This window comes from Aythya fuligula, chromosome 1, assembly GCF_009819795.1.
Source record: "Aythya fuligula isolate bAytFul2 chromosome 1, bAytFul2.pri, whole genome shotgun sequence".
Classification (NCBI taxonomy): domain Eukaryota; kingdom Metazoa; phylum Chordata; class Aves; order Anseriformes; family Anatidae; genus Aythya; species Aythya fuligula.
In genome coordinates, this window is record NC_045559.1 from 89000458 (window position 1) to 89022160 (window position 21703).

At 41.0% G+C, this 21703-nt stretch overlaps 1 protein-coding gene across 2 annotated transcripts; it reads left to right on the forward strand.

Moving 5' to 3' along the window:
* Positions 1–178: 178 nt before the first annotated feature.
* Positions 179–20202, forward strand: TTF2 (transcription termination factor 2). Of its 2 annotated transcripts, XM_032207650.1 has the most exons (23): positions 179–220; positions 307–418; positions 1253–1339; positions 2086–2152; positions 2625–3593; positions 4291–4417; positions 5334–5534; positions 5762–5919; positions 6967–7048; positions 7348–7461; positions 8408–8558; positions 9214–9319; positions 10361–10551; positions 11416–11569; positions 11870–11961; positions 12510–12592; positions 13299–13438; positions 14224–14394; positions 14971–15029; positions 16035–16188; positions 17775–17857; positions 18750–18824; positions 19801–20202. In XM_032207650.1, exons 1-23 carry the CDS (start codon positions 193–195, stop codon positions 19940–19942), a joined length of 3546 nt encoding a protein of 1181 aa, XP_032063541.1. In that variant the 5' UTR covers positions 179–192; the 3' UTR covers positions 19943–20202. The 2 variants fall into 2 exon arrangements, with proteins under 2 accessions (XP_032063541.1, XP_032063542.1); XM_032207651.1 differs by lacking the exons at positions 17775–17857; positions 18750–18824; positions 19801–20202 and adding an exon at positions 16885–17760.
* The last annotated feature ends 1501 nt before the right edge of the window (positions 20203–21703 follow it).

A 21703-nucleotide genomic window follows, 5' to 3' on the forward strand; every position in this document is an offset into this window, starting at 1 on the left:
GAACTCGGCGGAAGAGCTGAGGGCCGCCGCCAGCCCCGCCCTCCCCTTCCCGCCCTTCCCCACAGAGCAACGGCTCCGCGTGAGGCAGGCGGGGAGCACCCGCCCCGCCCCTCCCTGGGCGGGCCCTCCGAGGGGGCGCCGCGGGATTGGCTGCTGCGCGCCGTGGGGGCGGGGCGGCGGGGGCGCGCGGCGATGGAGGCGGTTGCTTGCGCGGAGCACGGTGAGCGGCCGTTGGGGGGCGGTTGGGACCGTTGGGGTGGGCGCCGGCCCCTCACCCGCTGACCGTTCCCCGCTCCCGCCCCGCAGGCTCCCTGTGCTACCTGAAGACCGGCGTCCGCGATGGCCCCAACAAGGGGAAGAGCTTCTACGTGTGCGGGGCGCGGGGCCCGGCCGCCTGCGGCTTCGTCGTCCCGGCGCCGTAGGTGCAGGGCGTTGTGGGGGGGGGGAAGGGGGGAATTTGGGGGTCGCTGCTGGCCGTGGGGTCCTGTCAGTGGGCTGAGTGCCTCATGGCAACAGGCGTTGGGAAAGATAGGCAGGACTCCCATAACAGCACCTCTCCGACTTCCCTCTATCTCCTACAAAGAGAAGTGTGGCTTTTGGAAAAGAGCATCTCATCAAAACCAGATCACGTAGTTAGAAAAAGAGAATTAGTTTCTCTTCCAATTTCATCAACCCTCACGTTTACACATCTCTTTGCATAGATCTGCTTTTAGATAAGTGCTAGTTAAGGGTTTTCATCTGTACCTATGCGTAAGTACGTGTTAGCACAAAGATGATACAGAACAATCAGATTATCATGTAGTATCCCCAGCTGCCCCAGGATTCTTGAGTTTGCAGACTTTTCTGTTGTCAGTAGAGAAAACAGTCTAAAAACTAACCTATCACAGGTTTTTAGATTACATTTCAGATTCTGGCTGCTAGAGTTTGGCAAGTTTCTGATTTGAGACAATGCAGAGAATTCTACCAGCTGGGAGATAACTCCAAGACAGCAGTTTGTTAATATTTCCTGTATAAAAGTGTTGACATTTTCCTTATGTTCTGAAAACAAAGTGAGGAAGAATTAACAGTGGATGACTGGCTTTAGGAAAACACGCACTGTCAGCACTTCTAAACTTGTGTTCTGTTTGCCAAATTGTCTCTGAGTAGACTTTCCAAGTATTTTGTTCCAAGTAATTATTTTCATTGTTGCTCTTACTTTGTTGGCTCGTGTTGTCTTTTTTCTTCCCCTTTTCTTTTCCTTTTCTCTTTTTAGTATTCCTGCTTCTTACTGCTTGATCCATGAGGGATACATGGTGGAGCTGCAAGTCCTGGTTCAGCAGCAGGACAGAGATGAGTACCAGTAAGTTCCACAAAGTGGAAACCAAGGTTTGCTGTATAGATTTGAACACTTTTGAATTGTGCGGTGATGGCTGACCTGCAGAACTGAAAAACTTAGCCCAGTCTAGAGGCCTTTACTTAGTATGCTTCTAAATGTTTGGTATTTTTATTAGTGATGATATTCAATGATACAAGTCTGAGTGATCAGTTAGCGTTTCTTTTTAAAAGTATTGAATATAGCTCTATTGGGATCATCAAAGTTTTGTGATGATTGCATCAAGTTCAGAAGTTGTAATTCAGATAAGGTTCCTCTAGCTGTCCTTGCTGATTGCAGATTTTAAAAATTTCTCCTAAGCCTGTTCCTTGGATGATTTAAAGATGAAGTGGCCCATGTAGTGTAAATATTAAGAATAGCTGTTTTCTCGTGCCTAAAAATCATGAGATTTTGGAGGTTCTGAACATAGTGCTTTTATTTCAGCAATTTTTTAGCACTACAGCTTCAGCTTTCATTTCAAGATTTGAAACAAAAACAAAACAAAAAGTCCCAAGCCCTAAGAATCTTATTACAAGAATATCATTCTCTGGATTAAGCTTTGTTTTGGAATAAGCAATGTTCATGATTTTTGCTATGCAGAAGTCTGGAAGTAGAGCACAGATCAAGAGCACAGATCATCTTTGTGATGTTTTCAGTGCAGGCTAATTTTTAAAGAATGCATAGAGTTCCTTTATTGTCCTTCTTGGTTCAAATCTTGCTTTATTCTTTTGTAGGTTGTTTTACCGATGCATTAACAGTAAGTTGAATGGGAAGAAATGGTGTGGAAGTGTCCCATGGCAGGTATGAATGTTTCATTTATATTACGGTATCAGGTTATTTCATCATGACTTCATTCTGTCTACTATAGTCATCTCTGAGATTATGTAGTGGGAGAGTTTGTATTTTCTAGCTGAAAAGCGTATTGGCTTGTTGTCCTCCAAATGCAACTTCATGCCACTAAATTGTGTGAAGTAATCACTGTTATCCGGTATGGGGAAAAACAAACAAGCAAACACCCTTGGGTTGGATTTCTAGCCATAATCTTAAGAATGGTGATGTTGGAACTCGATTCCCAAAAAAAAACACAGGAATGGCAAAGGCAGGAGAAAAAGAGCAGTTTTGTTTTCCTTGTAAAGTGTTTATCCTGGTCTTGTTAAAATGATAGGAAAAACGATGTTCACAGAGAACGAAATCTTGCTTAAGATGATTGTGTTGCGTGTATAGTTAGCAGGTTTTAATAATTAATGTTAGAACTTACTTGTGTATATTGCAGGATCCAAAAGCTACCAAAGCGTCCAAAAACTTAGAATCACAGCCCAAAAAAGTACCTTTCTTCAATCCCAGTGGCCAAAGAAATCCATTCAAAGTGATAGACAAGAATTGTGACCAGTCAGCCTGGAAACAAATTAAGCAAGGCAATGGAGAGGAAAGTAAAGGAAAAGGAGTCGACGTGGAGAAAGATAGTGTGGTAGCGTCACATGAAGAAAAGAAGTCAACCTCGGATTCCTCCACAGAGAGAGAACATCTAGAAGGGCTGAAAACTGAGCAGAAACAATCCAAGGGAAATAGTAGTGATCCAGAACTTAAGGAAAGCGCAGTGTCTGAATCTAAACTTACACTTTCTGAGGCTTGGAAAGGGAAAAACACTGATCAGGATGAAGTGAAGCATGGAGGAAGTGGTAGGGAATCCAAGAGATCACCTGAATGTGTGGAGAAAGAGCCAAGTGGGAGATCAGAACTCTGTCCAGTAAGTCTTGGAAAGCAAAGTACAAGTACCCAGCTTCCAGAGAAAGAGCAGCTCGGAGGGAAAAGTTTAAAAAGCTGTGGGGATAAAGAAACCAGAGAGAAAGAACACATTGGGAAGAATGGAGAGACAAAACCACTGCGTAAAGAAAATGCACTTTCCACAACAGTACCACAAGTAACATCACAACATGCTCTCCTGAAGCAAGGAGGAGATGCAGCAGCAGCATCTAAGGCACAAATTAGGCCAGGGCTGGAACAGCCTGCTGAAGAAGTTCCTGCCAGTCATGAAGTAGTACCTGTTTATTCCTCATCAGGTAAAAATGAACCTGAGAAATCAGTTAAGGCTTTGCAACCAAGAGAGGTTCCTGCAGGAGCATCAGGCAAGAGTATACAGGAGGCATCTTTGCCAGGAGCTGCAGCATTGCTTCACGTGGAAGGACACCAGGATCCCAAGGCTCTTCGCAACCATCTTGAAGTCCAGCTGAGGCAGAAGAAGGTGACTCATTGCACCTGTTATTCCTTTCTGTTTTGTTTTGTTTCATTCTGTGTTCAGTGACTTCCCTCACTCGTGACAGCAATCAGAATAGAGTGTTTCCTCACAACAGAACTGCTGAAATACCTAGTGTTTGGAAGGGCGGGGCAAAGGGAGGGAATTAAGTGTAGGCACATGCTAGTTGTTTTAACCCACTTATGAGATGATTTATGTGTCTGCCTTATACTTAATTTGTGGAAGATGTAAACTGTGCGGCAAGCTTAGCCTTTTTAAGCAATGTGACTGTTTTTCATGAGCTTGCATAGAAAGAGTGATCTAGCCACAAAAGCTCACACTGCAATTAAATAAACTAGCTGTCTGTATGGAAACATGCAAGTAGTTTGGACTTCAGGTGCTTTGGGAGATGTTAAGATTGTCTGATTCTCTTGACTACCTGATCATCCCATTTCATACAGTGGTGGGAGGGAGCCTGCATCCTTTTATCTTTTCTAAACTATACTAATGATTAATTTATTTTCTGCTAAAAGACTATTTAATTGCATTAAATGGTATTTAAAAATTTTGGAGATTGTAGAACTGTATTATTACTGTGGTATAAGATTAGTGTTTTTAAACTCTCGACTCCTTAATTGTTCTCCTCATGACAGAAAGGTTGGTAAAGCCCATTCAGCTTTTGGATTCTTCTGTTGTTGTTTTGCAGAACACATTAGCTACAGTGAACATCCAAGTACTGCCAGATAAAGGGCAACGGTTATTAAAGCAAGTGCAGGATTTGGAAGCTGCACTGAGTGCTCTTAACATTTCAACAACAGATACTGCTGAAAAAGGTAAGGCTTTTTTTTTTCTTTAATCAGAACTTCGCAAAATGTTTTGTTTCTCTATAGTTTTGAATACTGTGGGGAAAATAGCATGCCTTTATATGTGGTTTGTGACTTGTATAGAGTTTGTTGAGATTCATTGAAGATTAAAAAATGTGTTGTGAAAGAAGGGAAGGAAAATGAATGGAACAACTCAAGCACTTCCTCTGAAGGGTGGTGACTTCCCAAGAGGCTCCTCCCATCATCAGGACTAGTTCTTTTCCTGGTTTTGGCTGCATGACTGAGGCAGACGTTCCTCTGAGAAATTGCCAGTGAAGTGTTAAATTCCACTTTGTTGCAGCATGGAACCACGCTGCTTGTGCAGAAAGTCTCTTCTGGCTGCTCTGTCTGAGTGTGTAAATTAGCATATGCAAGATCAGCAATGGCACACTGGAAGTTGCTTTAATGTGATTTCTGAATTCTATTAACTAGTACCAGTTGGTTGGGGCAGAGAGGCGTTGTGTTGAGCTGCCTGCACCATCACCTTAACAGCAGAGTTGCTCTTTGATAACAGAATCTGTTGTGTTGATGAAAAGTCCCAGTTTGACAGCTCTGGAAACTGAAGGCCTTTAGCAAGAAAACAGCCCTTCATGGGCCACCACACAACAAGCAGTCCTCATGCCTTATTCCAGATCTGGTTTTAGGCAAGAGAGACCTTTGCGGGAGGGAGGGAACAGCTCAAGAGTTCTTGGCTCGTTTGGTCTTGGATGTTTTGATTGTTCTTTCTGACCAAATAATTGCCAAGAAAGATGTCTTTAGCAGGAACAGTGGGACACTGGAAATGGTGTACACAACTGTCCTAAATGAAAGCCCTTCTTTGGGCTGTAATGCAAGGCTCCAAGGTCCACTCTGCAACCTTTTCACCCTGAATTCCTTTCTTCTTAAGGGGAGGATGGTGCGAGCGGTGGCTGCTGTGAGGAACCTGAGGAACCTTTGCCTAACCCGTTTGGCAGACCAGGTGGTACAAAGCTGATAATGCCACTACCTCTCAGGGATCATAAAGCTGGGACCTCTTCAGGCTTGCACAGTCACCCTGCTGCTGCTGCTGCTTTGGGCTCCAGTGAATATTGCGGCCATGGTTTTGGAAGTAAGTATGGAAAGCCTTTTCATTTGAAAAAAAAAACTGGGGAAGACTAGGTCTGTCAGAAACTTGCAGCTTGTGGGTATGTGACAGTACTAAACCTTTTTTGTTACTGTGAGCTGTATACGATCCCCTGGGCATCTGTAGCCACTGAGATCAGTCTCTGAGATGGTACATCTCCTTGGGAGAGGTAGCTTTGTAAACATCTCACATGTAAAACTGTATCTTTTCAGTGAACTCTGGTGTACAGAATCTGTATGGTGGAAGAATGACAGAAGATCGACTCAGGGCCGTACACAGTGCCACAAGTGATGCTATTAATCATCTTCACAAATCTCTAGAATCCTGTCCGACAGAGCAGACAGTAGCTGAAGATCCACCTGGATTGAAGGTGAGTTGGCAAGGATGGAGAATGCTGTGTTGCTGAACTTCGGAGGTGTCTTGTCACCTCCATCTTGAAACATAACCTCAGAGTGATAGCTTAGCACATCCTTTACTTTCATGCTTGAAATTACTTCCCAGTTTTCACCTGCTGGGAGAAAGTCTAATTACTTCCCATTCCTGAAGTTGCTGTAGATCACAAATAGCAGTGTTACTACCTCTTGCCGTGGTGTCTTCTAAATATTTAGTGCTTGAATGAAGTTGTTTTGCAAAGACAAAGCAATTAATTCACCAACATTTCTATATGATGAGCAGAACAGAGGCAGGTTTCTGTTGAGAAAGAGACTATCTGAGAACCCTGCTATTGTTCCTTTCTCTGATAGGTCTCCCAGTGAGCTATAAAAAAGTGTTTTAGAAGTACTTGTAGACAATCAAGTTCATACAACCCAATGGACTCCAGGGTAGTCAGTTCTGATCTGCCAGAGAGCAGCTCTTGGTCTGTCCAGTGGTGCAGAATCTGTAGCTGGGGTTTTGCACAAGGTACTGGAAGGCACATGCTGCTACAAGATGGTGTGTGGGTGTATGTATGTTGTGTCACTTGTCAGATCCACCTGGGACCTTTTCAGTGCTGGGGAAGGTCATCAGAAGTTGTGTAGTGGTGGCATGTAGTCATGCTTCCTGCCTCTTAAGAGTCTGTAGGGCTTTTAAACTTTGTGAGAAAAGAGGAAGTCTTCTCAATCCCACTGCTTGACAGTGATGCCTGCAGTGAGCATGGCAGGGTTGTGTGGATTTTCCGCCTGAAAAAGCTGCCTTCACTTGCCCTCAGAGTGCTATGAGAGTCTAGGATGGTGTTGTGACTAAAACATTGCCCAGACTGATCTGTGGTACTGCTGATCTCCTGATTCTATTAGGTGTCCCTGTCCACTTGGGAAAAGTAGGCAAACTTCTTTTAGTAGGATTGTAGTAGGACAGTTCAGCTGTGTAATTCGGTATAGAAAGCAGAAGTGTATGAACTTCGCAATATGTTTCCTTCAGATCCACTTTCTCATTCTCTCAGGTTCCGTTGCTGCTGCACCAGAAACAAGCACTTGCATGGCTGCTCTGGAGGGAGAGTCAGAGGCCATGTGGAGGAATTCTGGGTAAGCAACTGAATGGGAAAGTACATTTTGGGAGGCAGATAAGTGACAGCAAAAGTGTGGTAGATAGCTTATTCTGAGGTCAAAATCTATCTATTTTGTAGGCATGCCAAGGAGCTCGCTTTTCTTTGCCTTTTGACTGATTACAGCTATTAACTCATTACTAAATTGTTCCCTGATGTACATTTTTGATTCCACAGTTGTCCAGGGCATTTTCTGCTGCAGTAGTTACTTCAGCATAGATGTGAGCTAGGCAGGCTCATTTCTGCAGGTCATCATAACTTCTGTGTCTCTCTTTCCAGCCGATGACATGGGCTTGGGGAAGACTCTAACGATGATTGCTCTGATTCTGGCCCAGAAGCAGCTGAAGACAGAGAAAAGAAACAACAAGCTAGAAGTGTGGCTATCCAAAAATGGTACGGAGTTGTTTCTATCCAAAAATGCATGCATTATGATGTGGTGCCATTTTAGACATTTAAAGCATTACGGGTACAGGTTATATAGGTTAATGACTCCTCAACAAGCTCTATCCATGTTTACTTCCCTTCTGTAGGAAAATTCCATTGGAATTAATGTTTACTGCACTCCCTTGCAAAGCCTTTCTCTTGATCAGTGGTATTTGTTCTTACACTGGGTGTGTAGGATTCTCCAAGTCATTACTTTCTGTAGTGTGGGCATTTTTCATTGGCTATTTTCCTGAATCCGGAAAAAACTGCATATACTGTTTTGAAAAAAAGTTGAATGCTTGCATAATTTTCTTAGCATAAGGACTTAGATTAATTATTCCTCACCTCCCTGTGATTTCTTTTTTGTTATCCCTGCATAAGGTTGTTTTTCTTGCCTACGGATACAGGAGTTAGAGGTTTTTTTTATGAAAGATAGTTGAAACATCAACCTGTCACTGTCTCCATCCTCATGTAATTGTTTGGTCTGCTTTTTCCTGTTTTGCTAAGTTGACTGGCGGTGTGCTTCGTTCTTGTTTTGTTGTTATTGTTTAAACATAGCTCAAAATGGTGACACTTCAGTTTTCTAGAACAACAAAAAAGAAGCATTTATTTGGCATTGTATTCTCAGAAAAGATTCAAGTTAGTTCCTGTCTTCTAATCTTTCAGTTTATCCGAATGGCTTGCTCAGATTTATAGTGTAACTCTGAGTGGATATTAAATGACACTTTAGTGTCTAAGCAGAGGTTTTTTTTTTGTTTTCCTCCCAAAACTAACAGTCCCCAGGAGTGCATAGTGGAGATACCTGCTTCATGTACTGCTCGCAGGAAAATTTTCTTACTTGTTGTAACTATCCAAAATGTCATTTTTGTAGTCTAATGTGAAAACACTAAAACCTGCCTGCAATATTTTCCTCCAGATTCCACTGTTGTCCCTGCACACAGCACTTTAATAATTTGTCCTGCATCCTTGATCCATCACTGGAAGAAAGAGATTGACAGATATGTGGGCTATGGAAAACTGAGGGTCTATTTGTACCATGGGCCAAATCGAGATAAACATGCAGAGGTGTAAGTGCTATACTGTAAACATGACCACGTAAAGTAAAACACTACTTAGCAAGAGACTGTACATCAAGAGTTGAAATTCAGTGGCTGTAGAATGTTGGAAGAACATGAAGATGGAAATGTGGAGGATGTACAATGTCAGGCTGATGTCTGCTCTAAGGGTGTATAAAACTTTGATGACCTGTACCAATGCCAGGTGGTTCTGGTGCAGGCTATTGCTGCTCCTGGTAACGCAGCATACATCTGCTGAAACTCATCTCTTTCTTGCAGAGATTAAATAGCAGTTTCTTCCATGCTCATGCTTTGTGGTTATATTTATCAGCTAGATGCGTAGATCTGAAAGCTTTCTATACTGCTTCAGGCCATGCTGAGCAGTGTTTCTAGGTGCTGCATTCTGAGTAGTGTTTACCTCATGTGGTGTGCATTGTGTACCACCAACTTCTAACCGTGTTTTTGGGCTTATTGTGTCTACTTCAGTATGCATACAATGAGGACAACCTGTCCTTCCTGCTTGACTTGCTATGAAGTTAAATTTTCTGTAGAACTCTGCATTTAGCTCTTGTAGAGCTATGTAACTCTTAAACCTTGAGCATGCGTCTTGTCTGCTTTGAATTCCTCATTTGTTCTTCCTCCTGATTAGTTCTTTTCCTTTATGCAGGCTCTCTGAATATGATGTTGTTGTCACAACCTACAGCCTTCTTTCCAAGGAGGTTCCCACAAGCAAAGAGGAGGGGGAAGTCCCTGCGCAGGACCATGAACTGGGGGTGAGAAGCTGTGTTGTTGATAAAGGATTGCTTTAACCTTTTTGTTCAGAGGTGGTACATGCCATTATTGTTTGAAGGAGCACCTTATGCTACAGTGAGCAGTAGGCTGGTGAATTTTTTTTCCATAAGCATCCTATTGAGGTTGCACAATAAGAACAAAGTGATGAGAGTAAGTGTTACAAAGCTCAGAAAGAAAACAGAACAATCCAAGAAATCTGTTCTGTAGTAATACCGAATGTACTAGTTGAAAGGTATTTAAAAGTAATTTTAAGAGTGCAATGAGGAATCTCGTGCTCTTCCTTTGAGGTGAGACTATGGAGGAACACTAGAATCTGGTGTTCGCTGCTTGAAGCAGCAATGTCCCTTTAAAGTATCAGAAATCTGTCACACTTGGGTTTCCAGTCTCTTTGAACTGGCTCTGAGGCAACTTGTATGCCTTCTTGAAGGAAAAGAAGTGTACTTGCTTACTGCGAAAGCAATCATGCGACTGCAGAACACCAATTGAACTTGGTTACATGGTATAGAGAAGTCCCTTTATGGGTATTTTTTACCTCCTACCTCTGTGCACAGATCCAGATGTAGTTCTTAAAGCAAACAGTCCTTTGATATCCTGAAACATAAAGGTAACAGCTATAAAACTGTAGAGAGATCCTGTATTTACAAGTACAGGATGTGCCCCAGTAGAATAATTGTACGTTTCTTTGTCACAGCCTAGCAAAATACTAGTGATACAGAATGCCTCTTGGGAAGGAAGAGGAGATAACATGTTAAAAGCAAGAAAAATGACAAAAGACTAAAATTTGCCATCATGAGCTGGCAAAAAAGTTTGCCATCATGAGCTGGCAAACGTATTCTTTGGCTTAGAAGCTTTGGAAAGGTGATTTTTTTGGAAATATCTCTTCTGTTACAATAAGAGCTCAGGTTACTGCTGACTAATGAAAGGAAAAGGCTTCTTTCTGGAAAAAATATTTGCCTGTGGCTCTTCAGAGAGCCTGGCGAGGTAATTGCTCCAGGTTATAAATAGTCTGCTTTTTCTTACAGAGTGGGTCATCTCCCTGTTCCCCCCTGCTCAGGGTAGAATGGGCTCGAGTCATACTGGATGAAGCTCACAATATTAAAAATCCAAAGGTTCAAACCTCCATAGCTGTGTGCAAGCTGAGAGCCGGTGCCAGATGGGCTGTCACTGGGACACCAATACAGAACAACTTACTGGACGTGTACTCTCTTCTGAGGTGAGGTGACTGTGTGTGAGGCACATGGATGGTGTTCCCATTCCAGTGATTCTTCACTGACAAAGTGCTGAAGTTGTTTCTAAATTTGAGAAGTCTCAGTGATACAAGGGATAGTGAATCGAGTTTTATTACCACTACAGGCACTGGACTGCAAAGGCTGTGGCTGAGACAGTAAACAAACCTGACCTTGTTTGCTTTGCTGTTGATTGCAGCTATTCTATATAGGATAAAGGGAAAATTACTTCAGATCTCCTGTGTTTCCAAGATGAATAACTACAAAACTTACTTCAATGAAGAGAAGTTTTGTGCAGTAAGCCTCGTTCCTACTAGAGCTGCCAGGAAGGATCTTATTAAAGAGTGTTACACCCTTGGGGCTTTTAAGGAAAGAGTGAAAAACTAGCTTCTCTAAACAAATGATAAACAAGTTAAACTCTATGTTCCCTCATTGCTGGGGGGAAAAGATAATGAAGGGTGTTGGAAAACCAGAGAAAACTTGCATTTGAAATTAATTTTTGTATAGTTGAAATTAATTTTCAAATAAGAGGTACGAGATTTTGAAATATGAATATGCTTTTTGGCAAGTGCCTGTGCTTCTTGATGGCCTTTGTTTGATAGTGATGCTTGAGACATAATGAGCTAAGAGGAAGTGATGGATACAGAACCAGAAAGTTGCTTTAACTGTGCTAATAATGGTAAGACTTTTGAGCAAAAGCTTAGCTGTCATTGACCTGGAAGTGTTTTACTACTCCTAGCTGAATTGAGGATGGTTTGTTTTGAAAAGCAAAGAATTTGGTTCTGGTCACTCAGGAGAAAGCAAAGAACGTTTCTTTTGTTGGTATGATGTTTCCTTACCTCCTGTTGTAGGTTTCTACGTTGCTCTCCCTTTGATGAATACAAGGTGTGGAAGTACCAGGTAGATAACAACACTAAGAAGGGAGGAGATAGGCTAAGCCTCTTAACCAAGACCCTGCTATTACGGAGAACTAAAGACCAGCTGGATTCAGCTGGAAAGCCCTTGGTAAGAACTAGACAATCATCCCATCATTTTCCTTGCAGTAGCCAGTTAGTCCTTTACATGAATAAGTTTGTTAATGGATGGGCTTTCCTGTCTACTGCAGCCTCTTGAGCAGGAGAAGTAAATGCCTGTGGATATGTATGTCAAGTCATAATTACGTTAGTATGAATAACTTTGAACATAGCTGATTTCTCATTAAAGACTTTGAAAACAATGTTAAATGTTGTATTGAACACTGGTGTTTGTTATGCCATGTAAGATTTTTGCACTCAGTACAATTGATACTGTGTATTTTTACTTCAGGTATCTCTGCCACAGCGTAGTATGCAGTTGCATCGGTTAAAACTTTCAGCAGATGAGCAGTCTGTGTACAATGTGCTTTTTGCAAGATCCAGGTACGAATATGAGAAGAGTTGAGGTATTTTGTTTCTGTTTCTTAAAAAATTAGAAAGGTAAAGCTGCTCTAGGTGAGAAGACCTTTTGAACAAAGGTTATTTTTTTCCGTTCTGACTATCAAACATAGAATCGTGGAATGATTTGGGTTGGAAGGGACCTTAAAAAAAACATCTAGTTGCAACCCCCTTGCCATGGGCAGGGACACCTCCCACCAGCACAGGTTGCCCAAAGCCCCATCCAGCCTGGCCTTGAACACCTCCAGGGATGGGGCATCCACAGCTGCTCTGGTCCCTGGCTTCTACTATACTCTGGGTATTATGATAATCAGACTTACTTCTCTTAAGTTTTCCAACATGGATCTTTCCTTTGATCTTACTAAACAGAACTCACTGTGACTTGAGGAATGTAGGTTAATGGAGTAAGAGAAACATATGAAATGATTAATGGAACTTTCCTTACTTTAATGCATCATCAGCTTGCTTGTTAAGTTCAAGTTCCTCTTACCTTTTTTCTTCCTGTAAATCCCAGTCTTTGCGTTTTTTTTCAGGTCAACACTGCAGTCCTACCTAAAGAGACAAGAGCAGAAACAAGAGGGCAGAGAGTATGCTGGGGGTAACCCATTTGACAAAGGTTTGTGCATACCCTACCTTGAATACATTTGCAGAAGTGACTCTAAGTGACTCAGTTAAGGAGGAGGACCAGACCTGGCCATGTGGGGTCAGAAATTAGAAATTGTTTGGCAAATGTTTTGCTGTTTCCTTGATGTTAGGAAGAATTCTGCCATGGTGATTTTGGGTTTGAAGTGTTGAAGTTATACCTGTGAAACTTCCTTCTGCTTAATGTTTTGGGAGCTCCTGTTTAAGTTTTGAGGGATCTGAGTCTGCCAGTCTGTCCATTTGCTGTGGGTACTAAAAGAAGCTATGGTTGATTCAAGGGATGCCAAAAAGATTATTAAAGTTTGTCCATAATGGTACGTAGTGACTGAAGACAGACTGAATCAGCGTTCCGAAGGTAGGCTCCCACTTTTGTGGTTCTGGGAAAACCTCTTAGCCTCCCTGGGTCCCCTTCTGAAGTAGAGGTGTAATTGCTCAGAGAAGAGGTGTCAGTATTAGCATAAGGTATATGATACGTTGATTTTTGGTGGGGTTTTTTTTTTTTTTTTTTTTTTTTTTTTTTTTTTTTTTTTTTAAGTGGGGTCTGATGGGTTCCTGTGTTAAATCAAGTATTAGCTTGCCTGTTGCTTCTTCTTTTTTATTGATGAAACTCTTGCTGGGGGTGGCTGGGCAGTGCTTGGAAATATCTCCAAGAGCTCTTAATATTCTCCTTTCCTTGGCAGTTGCACAAGACTTTGGGGGCAGTCAAAAGGAATTCCTAGCAAGTTCACAGAGTGCCTCCCAAGTTTCAAGTACTGTCCACGTCTTGTCCATGCTGTTGAGGCTCCGTCAGTGCTGCTGCCACCTCTCCTTACTGAAAGTGGTAATTGTATTGTATTGTAGTAGATGCGGTGTGGAGGGGGTTATTTAAGTGTTTCTGTAAGTTAATGGACTTCTTAACACTGCTGGATCATTTATCTATGGGTGTGTAAACTGAGACATTTTATAGCCCAAAAGGTTTGTAGATGGACATACACTCTACTGAAGGGTTCCCCAGAGTGACCTGTGTGGAAAGCTGTGGCTCTGGAAACAGCTTTATTTCATATCAAATAATACATAATTCTTTGCCATTAAAATTCTATTAAAAAAAAAAAAAAAAGGAAAAGTCTTGATCTTAATCTTGTCTTGGGAAGTGCACAAGTCCACAAGTACAGCCTAGTTCAATGGCTTGTGTGTGCTTGAGCTCTGTAAGTATTTTGACTGAAGTTGCCTTGCATTAAGTAGACTAATTGTTTGGGAGTTTGTTTCTCTATCATATAAAGCGGATGTAGAATAAGTTCAGCTACTAAGGAAACAAGCAGAGATTTATCCCCTAATGTCGTTTAATCACACAAATGTTGAATAAAATGGGGTGATTCTGAGGAGACCGTATAACAGAAAATGGGTGTAGGCTTTCCCTACAAAGCCTCTGTTTGAGCCAGAGTATGAGGATAAAGGGACTGTTGGTCTGACCAAGTAGTGTTTATTAATGGTTCTGCCTTCATATTGCCTAGCATATCTTCTTTCGAACCTACTGACCTCAGCAGACACTGCAGATACCCTAGATCAGTACTGAATTCGATCTCAGGCTTAGCTGTCATCCTTATTATGTTGCTTTTTTTCCTGCAGGCTCTGGACCAAGCTAATTTGACCAGTGAGGGCCTTTCCCTCTCCATTGAGGAGCAACTTAGTGCTTTGACCCTGTCTGAGCTCCAGAATCCTGATTCCAAGTCAACAGTTTACCTCAATGGCACATCTTTTAAAACAGATCTTTTTGAAATTACCAGGGAGAGCACCAAGGTATTATGCTGGTTTTCTGACCTCCCTTGAGAAGCTTGATTTCAGCACTTTTTCTTTTCAGTTGTTAATGAAATGTCACACCATGCCAGTTGCAGATTGGGCTAAGTTGGCAGTTTAGGTGGAATCAGAAATTTGATGGGTGCTTACAAAGCTGTGAGAACCTGACTGTGCTGACATAACATCAATGAAAATTATAGAATCATTAAGGTTGGAAAAGACCTCCAAAATCATCTAGTCCAACTGGAAATCTTGAACACTGACTTGTTCCACAGAAGTTTAGAAAGTCATGCGTGTGAGAGTGTGGTGCTTGTGAAAAGCTAAAGAAAATGGAATGTCAACAGCTGGAGAAGTGGAGGTAACTTGGCTTCTCATAGAAAGATTGTACTCTGTAAAACGTGACTGTATGACTTGATTTCTTAATAACAGCTGGTAAAGTATCTTGAAAGTCTGAGCACAAAAGTTTTAGTTGAAGAGTTACCTTGATCACTTTCTGTTTATCACTTTCTGTTTCAGTGAAGAATAGCCAAGCATGAGCTGGGTTATGATAGCAAGCAGACTGACTTCTTTTTCTTGCAGATAGCTCACCTCTTGGCTGAACTGAAAACTATTCGGAGTCACTCGGAATCTCAGAAGAGGTTAGCATACATGCACTTTTATTTAGCCTTAGTAATTGAGAGAAGTATATCTTTTGACAGTGTTAGGAACAGTTCAAAACAACTGAATACAAAATTCCAGAACGGTGAAACGGTGACAGTACTGCAGTACTTAAAAGCTGATAGTGAGAAAAATCTAAGAACAAGTAAGAGGGTAGGTTGAGAAGTAGATTAGCATAAATATAGGGGAGTATGTGAGGAATTTCAGGCTTTGAGGCCCGGGAGGACTCACCAAAACCAGAATTTGGAAGGACTTGGTCATGCTGAGCAATGTTCATCCTCAACACTGACCTACTGCTCCCCTGCCTCCAGAAAAAAATGTAGAATAAAGTCGTGGTTGGAACCATTGATTAAGGACTTAAGTATTGCTGAAAGCCTGCAGTTCTCAATTGTTTAAGTTCTCTTTGTATTCCTTTTGCTTCATGCCAGACTGCACTGTGGCAGGTGTTTCTGCTTGTTTTTGTTAAACAGTGTAGAAGGCTCTTAGAGGTATGTGGTTGGAAAGTAGTTACAGCTGTGCCATTGTTGGGTGGGGAGGGTAAAGTCTCTTCCAAAAAGCATCCCTACCATAAGATTGGGAACACCAACAGTAATTTGGTTCCCTAACAAAAAGTTACTGAACAAGTTACTACCTTCCAAACTGCTTATTGAAAGGATGTGAGGAGTGTGAGAATTCAGGAAATCCAAGTTTGGTGTTCCTGCTGATTCATTTTGTGGAAAACAATACAACTTGAGATTGATGGGTGGCAACACAAAATCCAAAAATAGTGGTGAAAGTTGACAGACTTACCTTGTCTCAAGGTTGTAGGTTATTAGCCTTTCGACAGCAGGTTGTATCACTATACCAAGAGGTGAGTAATTCTGAATTGAGAAGGAATTTCTGTGCCCATTTTGCAACGGGGAGGGGGACCTCTGGGGTGAGACACTGCAGTAAGCAAACTGTTAATTCACACTAAGCTTGTTCTAAACTCCCTGTTCTGTCTCCAGTGTTGTTGTGTCTCAGTGGACGAGCATGTTGAAAGTTGTGGCTGTGCACCTCCAGCATTTAGGGCTGAAGTATGCAATCCTAGATGGTTCTGTCAATCCTAAACAGAGAATGGATGTGGTAGAAGAGTTCAATAACAATCCCAAGGGGCCTCAGGTAAGGAATTGAGGCAGCAAAACATTTACTAGCAGTTGTGATAACTGACTTCATAATTTCATTTACCGGAACAACTTTCATTTGGATATCTAGTTGTGGAGATCAACGGGGAAAGGTGGGTAGCTGTAAAAACAGGTGTATATCTTAAAATGACCAGGAGCAACTGTGACAAGCTCTTTTTGATGTTAAGTGTTCTGTACTGAGATCATTTGGCTTCAAACCTGGTACAAGGGTTGTCCAAATCTTCCATGTTTTTCAAAAGATATTTTTGCTACAGAGAGTAATGTGTAAGGTATGAGGCCGATTAGCTCCACTCAGAACAAGTTGGTTGTTTCCAACTCATGTCACTGCATTGGAAGTGCAACTGGAGTGCAACTCTTTCTTTAGTTCCCCTGCCTGCCAAGGAACCTCTAAGGCTTTCTTGCTGTTTTTCAGCACATCAGGTATCTTTGGCCAGGCTGTAATCTTTTTGAGAAGAGAGGATGGCAGTTGAATCTGTGAATGAAGACAAATTGACAACAAGAGCATATCTCACCCTTATATAAGGATAGGAAGATTGGGATTGGGGTGGGAGATAGGTCATACTTTCCAAATAAGGTGACCTCACTGAAATTTCTTCCACCTTTGAGTACTTTTTTTTTAATTTATTTTTTAAATACTGATGACCTACAGTGTTTTTGCTCTTCTTGAAAATAGTTTCTAGTCTGGAACTTTGGCCAAGAAAATGAAACTTGCCAAATGACTGAAGAAGTTTGAACTCAAATTCATTTTTCATAATGATACACCTTCATTTGAGCACTGACATCCCTGTGATCTAGGCCGGACAGGCTGTCTTCTTTGAGGATGGATTTGTGACTGAAAGGGGGAGTATATTGTGCATTAGCTTATTTTCTTCTCTGGCTATCTTAAACAAGCTGCTATCCACAAAACAGATCTTTCTCTATTTCTAGCTTTAAACTTAAACGAAGGAAGATTTCTATAAGCTACATGAATAGCTGAGTCCTTAAACAACACCAGCATTTGAACATACTATGAAATTGAGCAATAAATGTATATTGCAGATGTCTCTGTCCTTAACTGATAAGTTTTTTTTTTTTCCTGCTGAACTACAATCTTCTGCCGTAATACCTTTCCTCTCTGGCTACTCGTCTTTCTCTGGTACTATGTTATGTGACATCAAAGGTAAATGAGCAGCAGGCCATTTCAGTCCAATTGACTGTGTTTAAGAAACTGTGATTCTTAATTGACAGCTGGTGCTACTTGGTGCCATTGTTGGCAAGAAGGTGTCATCAGAGCACCTGGTCATATAAGTGCGGCATGGAGAGAGAATGAACTTACCAGTCCTTCCTACAGCCTGTGAAAATGTTTCTGGATAATACATGTGGAAGGGTAGGCTAGCCTCTCTTAGAACCGTAACTTCATTGTCCAGGCATCTGTGTCTCCTCAAGTATCATCTGGCTAACTTCCAAACGTGTCATAAAAGTACACATAAATATGATAAACAGATCCTTTGGTCTGATCTTTAATTCAAATTAATGTGACATAAGACAGGCTTCTTAAATTAACTCTATTTTTGTCCTTTGAAGGTAATGTTGGTCTCGCTGCTGGCCGGAGGTGTTGGCTTGAACTTGACAGGAGGAAACCACCTCTTTCTCCTTGACATGCATTGGTAAAGAGAAATAAAATTTCCATCTCTGAAGAACTATGTAGGTTGTGCTTTCTTCCTCACAACATGTATTGTGACTTCTGATGTAACTGAGTAGGTTAAGTGTTTAGCTGAGAGTAAGGGCTAATGATTACTTGTAGAAAAGTGTTTTCACTGTAGCCTTCTTCCAAAATACTCTTGTCAGATCAAGGGGGTCTTAGCAGTCCCTGGCTTAATTTCATGCACTAATAAAGAAAAAAAAAATAATTAAAAAAAGAAAGTATAGTAATGCCTACAGGGAATTTGTCTTGAAACAAACAGATTGTGTTGAAAATGGTTGGTAATCAGGCATAGCTAGTGTACCTTGGGGTTTTACAGGGCTATGAAAATAGCACATATAAACTCCCAATACTTATGCTGTCTCAGTGGCCAGAATTGCATGTTGTTTTTTTTTTTTCTTTTTCAATTCCTGTTACATATGAGAACCTCCAAAGCGAAGTTATGTCCTTCAATACACAAACTGGGCACTTGAGTAGCAGCATTAAGAAGATATTTCTACAATATGGAAGTTATTCTCTGTAACTGCCTACCTGCTTCACTCTCCTCTTTCCCCACCAGCTACTTGGCTTTCTGGCAGTGTTAATTATTGGTCAGAAATACAAGTCTGTACGGAACAGTAGTCTAATTTATATAGATGACTTTGTCTGTTTTAACAGATTACTACTCAAGGCAAGGGAAATATGGTTGGGGTATATTGGTGATCAAGCTAGTAAATCTGAGGTAGTTTGTAGTTCTACAGAGGAAGAAAACAGTATGTTCTGGAGGTAGGCAAATGAAATGAGCACAAAGGTATTGATATTTCAGTTGGTCCTGAACATAGCCTAGGGGCTTATGTGAGCTGTTTCTTCTCTTGTAGGAATCCTGCTCTGGAGGACCAGGCATGTGACCGCATTTACCGAGTGGGGCAGAAGAAGGATGTTGTGATACACAGGTCAGGACTTCTCTTAGCAGTAAATGAAACTATGGCTGCTTGTGTATTATCTTGTCTCGCTTTAGTTTGTGAAACGACCTTCGTCTGGGCCTTGTTTCCTTACCTGAGGCTAGGCACAACGTCTAATAGTGGGATTGTGGGTTGAGTGCCAATACAGAAAGAGGCATGTTTCTTCTGGCTATTAAATGTCAAACTTCTTGGTCTTAGTAGTTAATAGTGCTAAATAATATTAAAAAAAAAAAAAAGAGTTTGGGGCAGAAATGGTCTTGCATTTCTTTTGCTTAGGAATATTCACATCTTTTTCCCTACCTTCCCTGAGTATATCTGTCTTGGAGAATGAAGCGTAGTAATTTAGAGCTGCCCAGGGTTGGGATAACTAAGCATTGTAGAATGGTTGGGAATCTCATGGTGATAAGCACTTTTGAGTGCTTACTGACTTTTTTTCATTGTCATTCCAGAGGTAGCCACCATGGTGCCCTAGCCTGGACCTTTCAAATAGAAATAATGTAAAAATATAGAGTATTTGTAGCAAATGGCAAGGTTGGCCTTTAGAAAAAAACATCTGTAATGTTAAATACGGAAAAGTTAGCATAGCTACTCTAAATTCACAAATTGAAAGCACCTGAAATCCAAGATAGCAATTTGTGTTTAACAATGAAAGTAACAATACTTTTTTTTAGTATAATAGGTGAAATCTGTTATCTAACAGTCGTTATAGGAATTTATCGTGAAATTACTGTTGCTTTAGACAGTCAGAGTTGAGGCCTAAAGAGCATCAGACTTTTATTTGAAATGTGGTAATATCTGTATGTGAGAACAGTTATTTTCATTGGTCAGGTATATTTTGTCAGTTACGGGATAGACTGTTAATATTTAAGTGAGGCAAACCTTTGGAAATTCACTTGGAAAACCGTCAGTGTTATATAAACTGTGACTTCTTCCTAGCAGTTGAGGTGATAAGGCTTTGTATTTCCAGGTTCGTCTGTGAAGGAACAGTAGAAGAAAAGATCATGCAACTCCAGACCAGGAAGAAGGGGCTTGCTCAGCAGGTGCTGTCAGGCAAAGGGGAAACCTCGAAGCTCACCCTGGCTGACCTCAAAACTCTCTTTGGCATCTAAATATCCTCTGCAATAGAAATGGAAAGTGATTTTATACTTACAAATAACTGAGCAGACTTCAGCAAAAGGCTGCTGTTTCAAGGTGGTCATTTATTTTAAACAAATAATACATTTTGCAGTTTTGTAACTGTTCAGGACAAAAAGGTTACCAATATTAGGAATTCGTTTAATACAAAACAAAATAAATGGTGTATCCAAAAGCCAATAAAGTTATTAATTAAGCTATTGTTTAAACCACTTTTAAGTAAATACCTAAAACAGATATTTGCTTGTTTCTTGTATTTCTATGTATGTTTTTTAGTTAGAAACCTTTCTTTCCTCTTCAGGACAGGACAAAGAGACGTAAGGGAAACAAGAACAAGAGAGACAAGTGTGAGGTAGGCAAGATCAGAGGCTGGATGAGAAAGTTGGGTTGGCAGGAGGGAAGCAGGAAATTTTTGTTGAGCACACTGATAAAGAGAAGATGATAGAAACTTTAGAATATGTTAGTAACAAAAGGAAAAGGGTGTACAGGATTTTTTTTTATTTTTATTTTTTGCTTCTCAGGAGTACTTTATATCCCAAGTGAAGATTCTGTAACCTGTTTAAAAGTTCTTCAAGCAGAGAAGCAAATTTCTGCTATGTTCCTGTGAAACAGAGTAACCTGAATTCCTTATTTTTTTCTCCAATAGTTAAATAGCATAAGGTTTCCTCAGTGCAAACATTTCAACATGGACTTATTCTTTCTTAAAAGATGCTCCCATTCTTTTTAGTTGAATTTTTTTTTTTTTTTTTTAAGAGTTGAGTTGCAAATCCTTGATTAACAGTTTGCATTTTCTCCTATCAGAAGCAAGACATGATGGTGAGTGAAGTTTCTAGGCAAATACTCTTTATTAGTAGTGGAAAATTCCCTGCTTCCATCTCCCCCTTCTTTGTCCTTAACCATACCAACTGTGTATTCTGTTTTTCTATCAATTATACCATTTCTCTGGGATTTAGCACAGTTGCTGTAAGTTCTCTTCAAAGAGGCTATTTGTAATGCTAAGCGGTAAAGTGTGAAATGTTGGAGTGCTGGTGACTTTGGTTCCTGTTTATGGTCACTTGCCACGGACTAAGATGACAGCATTTGTTATCCTCGCAAGTGAAGGAGAGCTCTATTTGCTCACCTTTGGTCCCTGTTATTCCACCAGGACGCTGTTTTTCTATGATAACACTGTGTCAGTCATTTATTTTACCTGCCTTGATTTGATGTGCAAGCGGAGGATTATTCCAACGTATTGTACAGACAGAGGGGCTAATGGGCACAAAAATGAATATTTGTTTCTGTGTGTGTCTGGCTGTTTGCCCCCGTAAATTCAACTGTGGTGCCTTGAGCAGTTTTCAGAACAAAAGAAGGCTATGAAACTTGTGCACTTTAACCATAATCGTGCTTTGTGGCACATTTCTTGTTTGCCTTGCTCCACTGATTTTCAGGAAAACACACCATATGCTCTATTAATTTCAACAAAGCAGGAGGCCATGGACTAATTTTCCAAAATTATTTTTGTTTGGATATTCACATAAGTAGAATGTGGGTTATCATTTCTTTGGAGATCATGTGTACTCTGATATGAGCTCCTATCCCCTTCCCTTGGAGTGACAGCTTAGCAGGCTTCCCTTGTTAAAGTATTTTACTAAATAGAATTTAGCAATCAATTAGAAATCAATTTCGTGTACGCATACCTTCATTTTGGGCATCTTCCTTTGGCTGAATTTAATTGTAGTCTGAATGCAGCATAACTG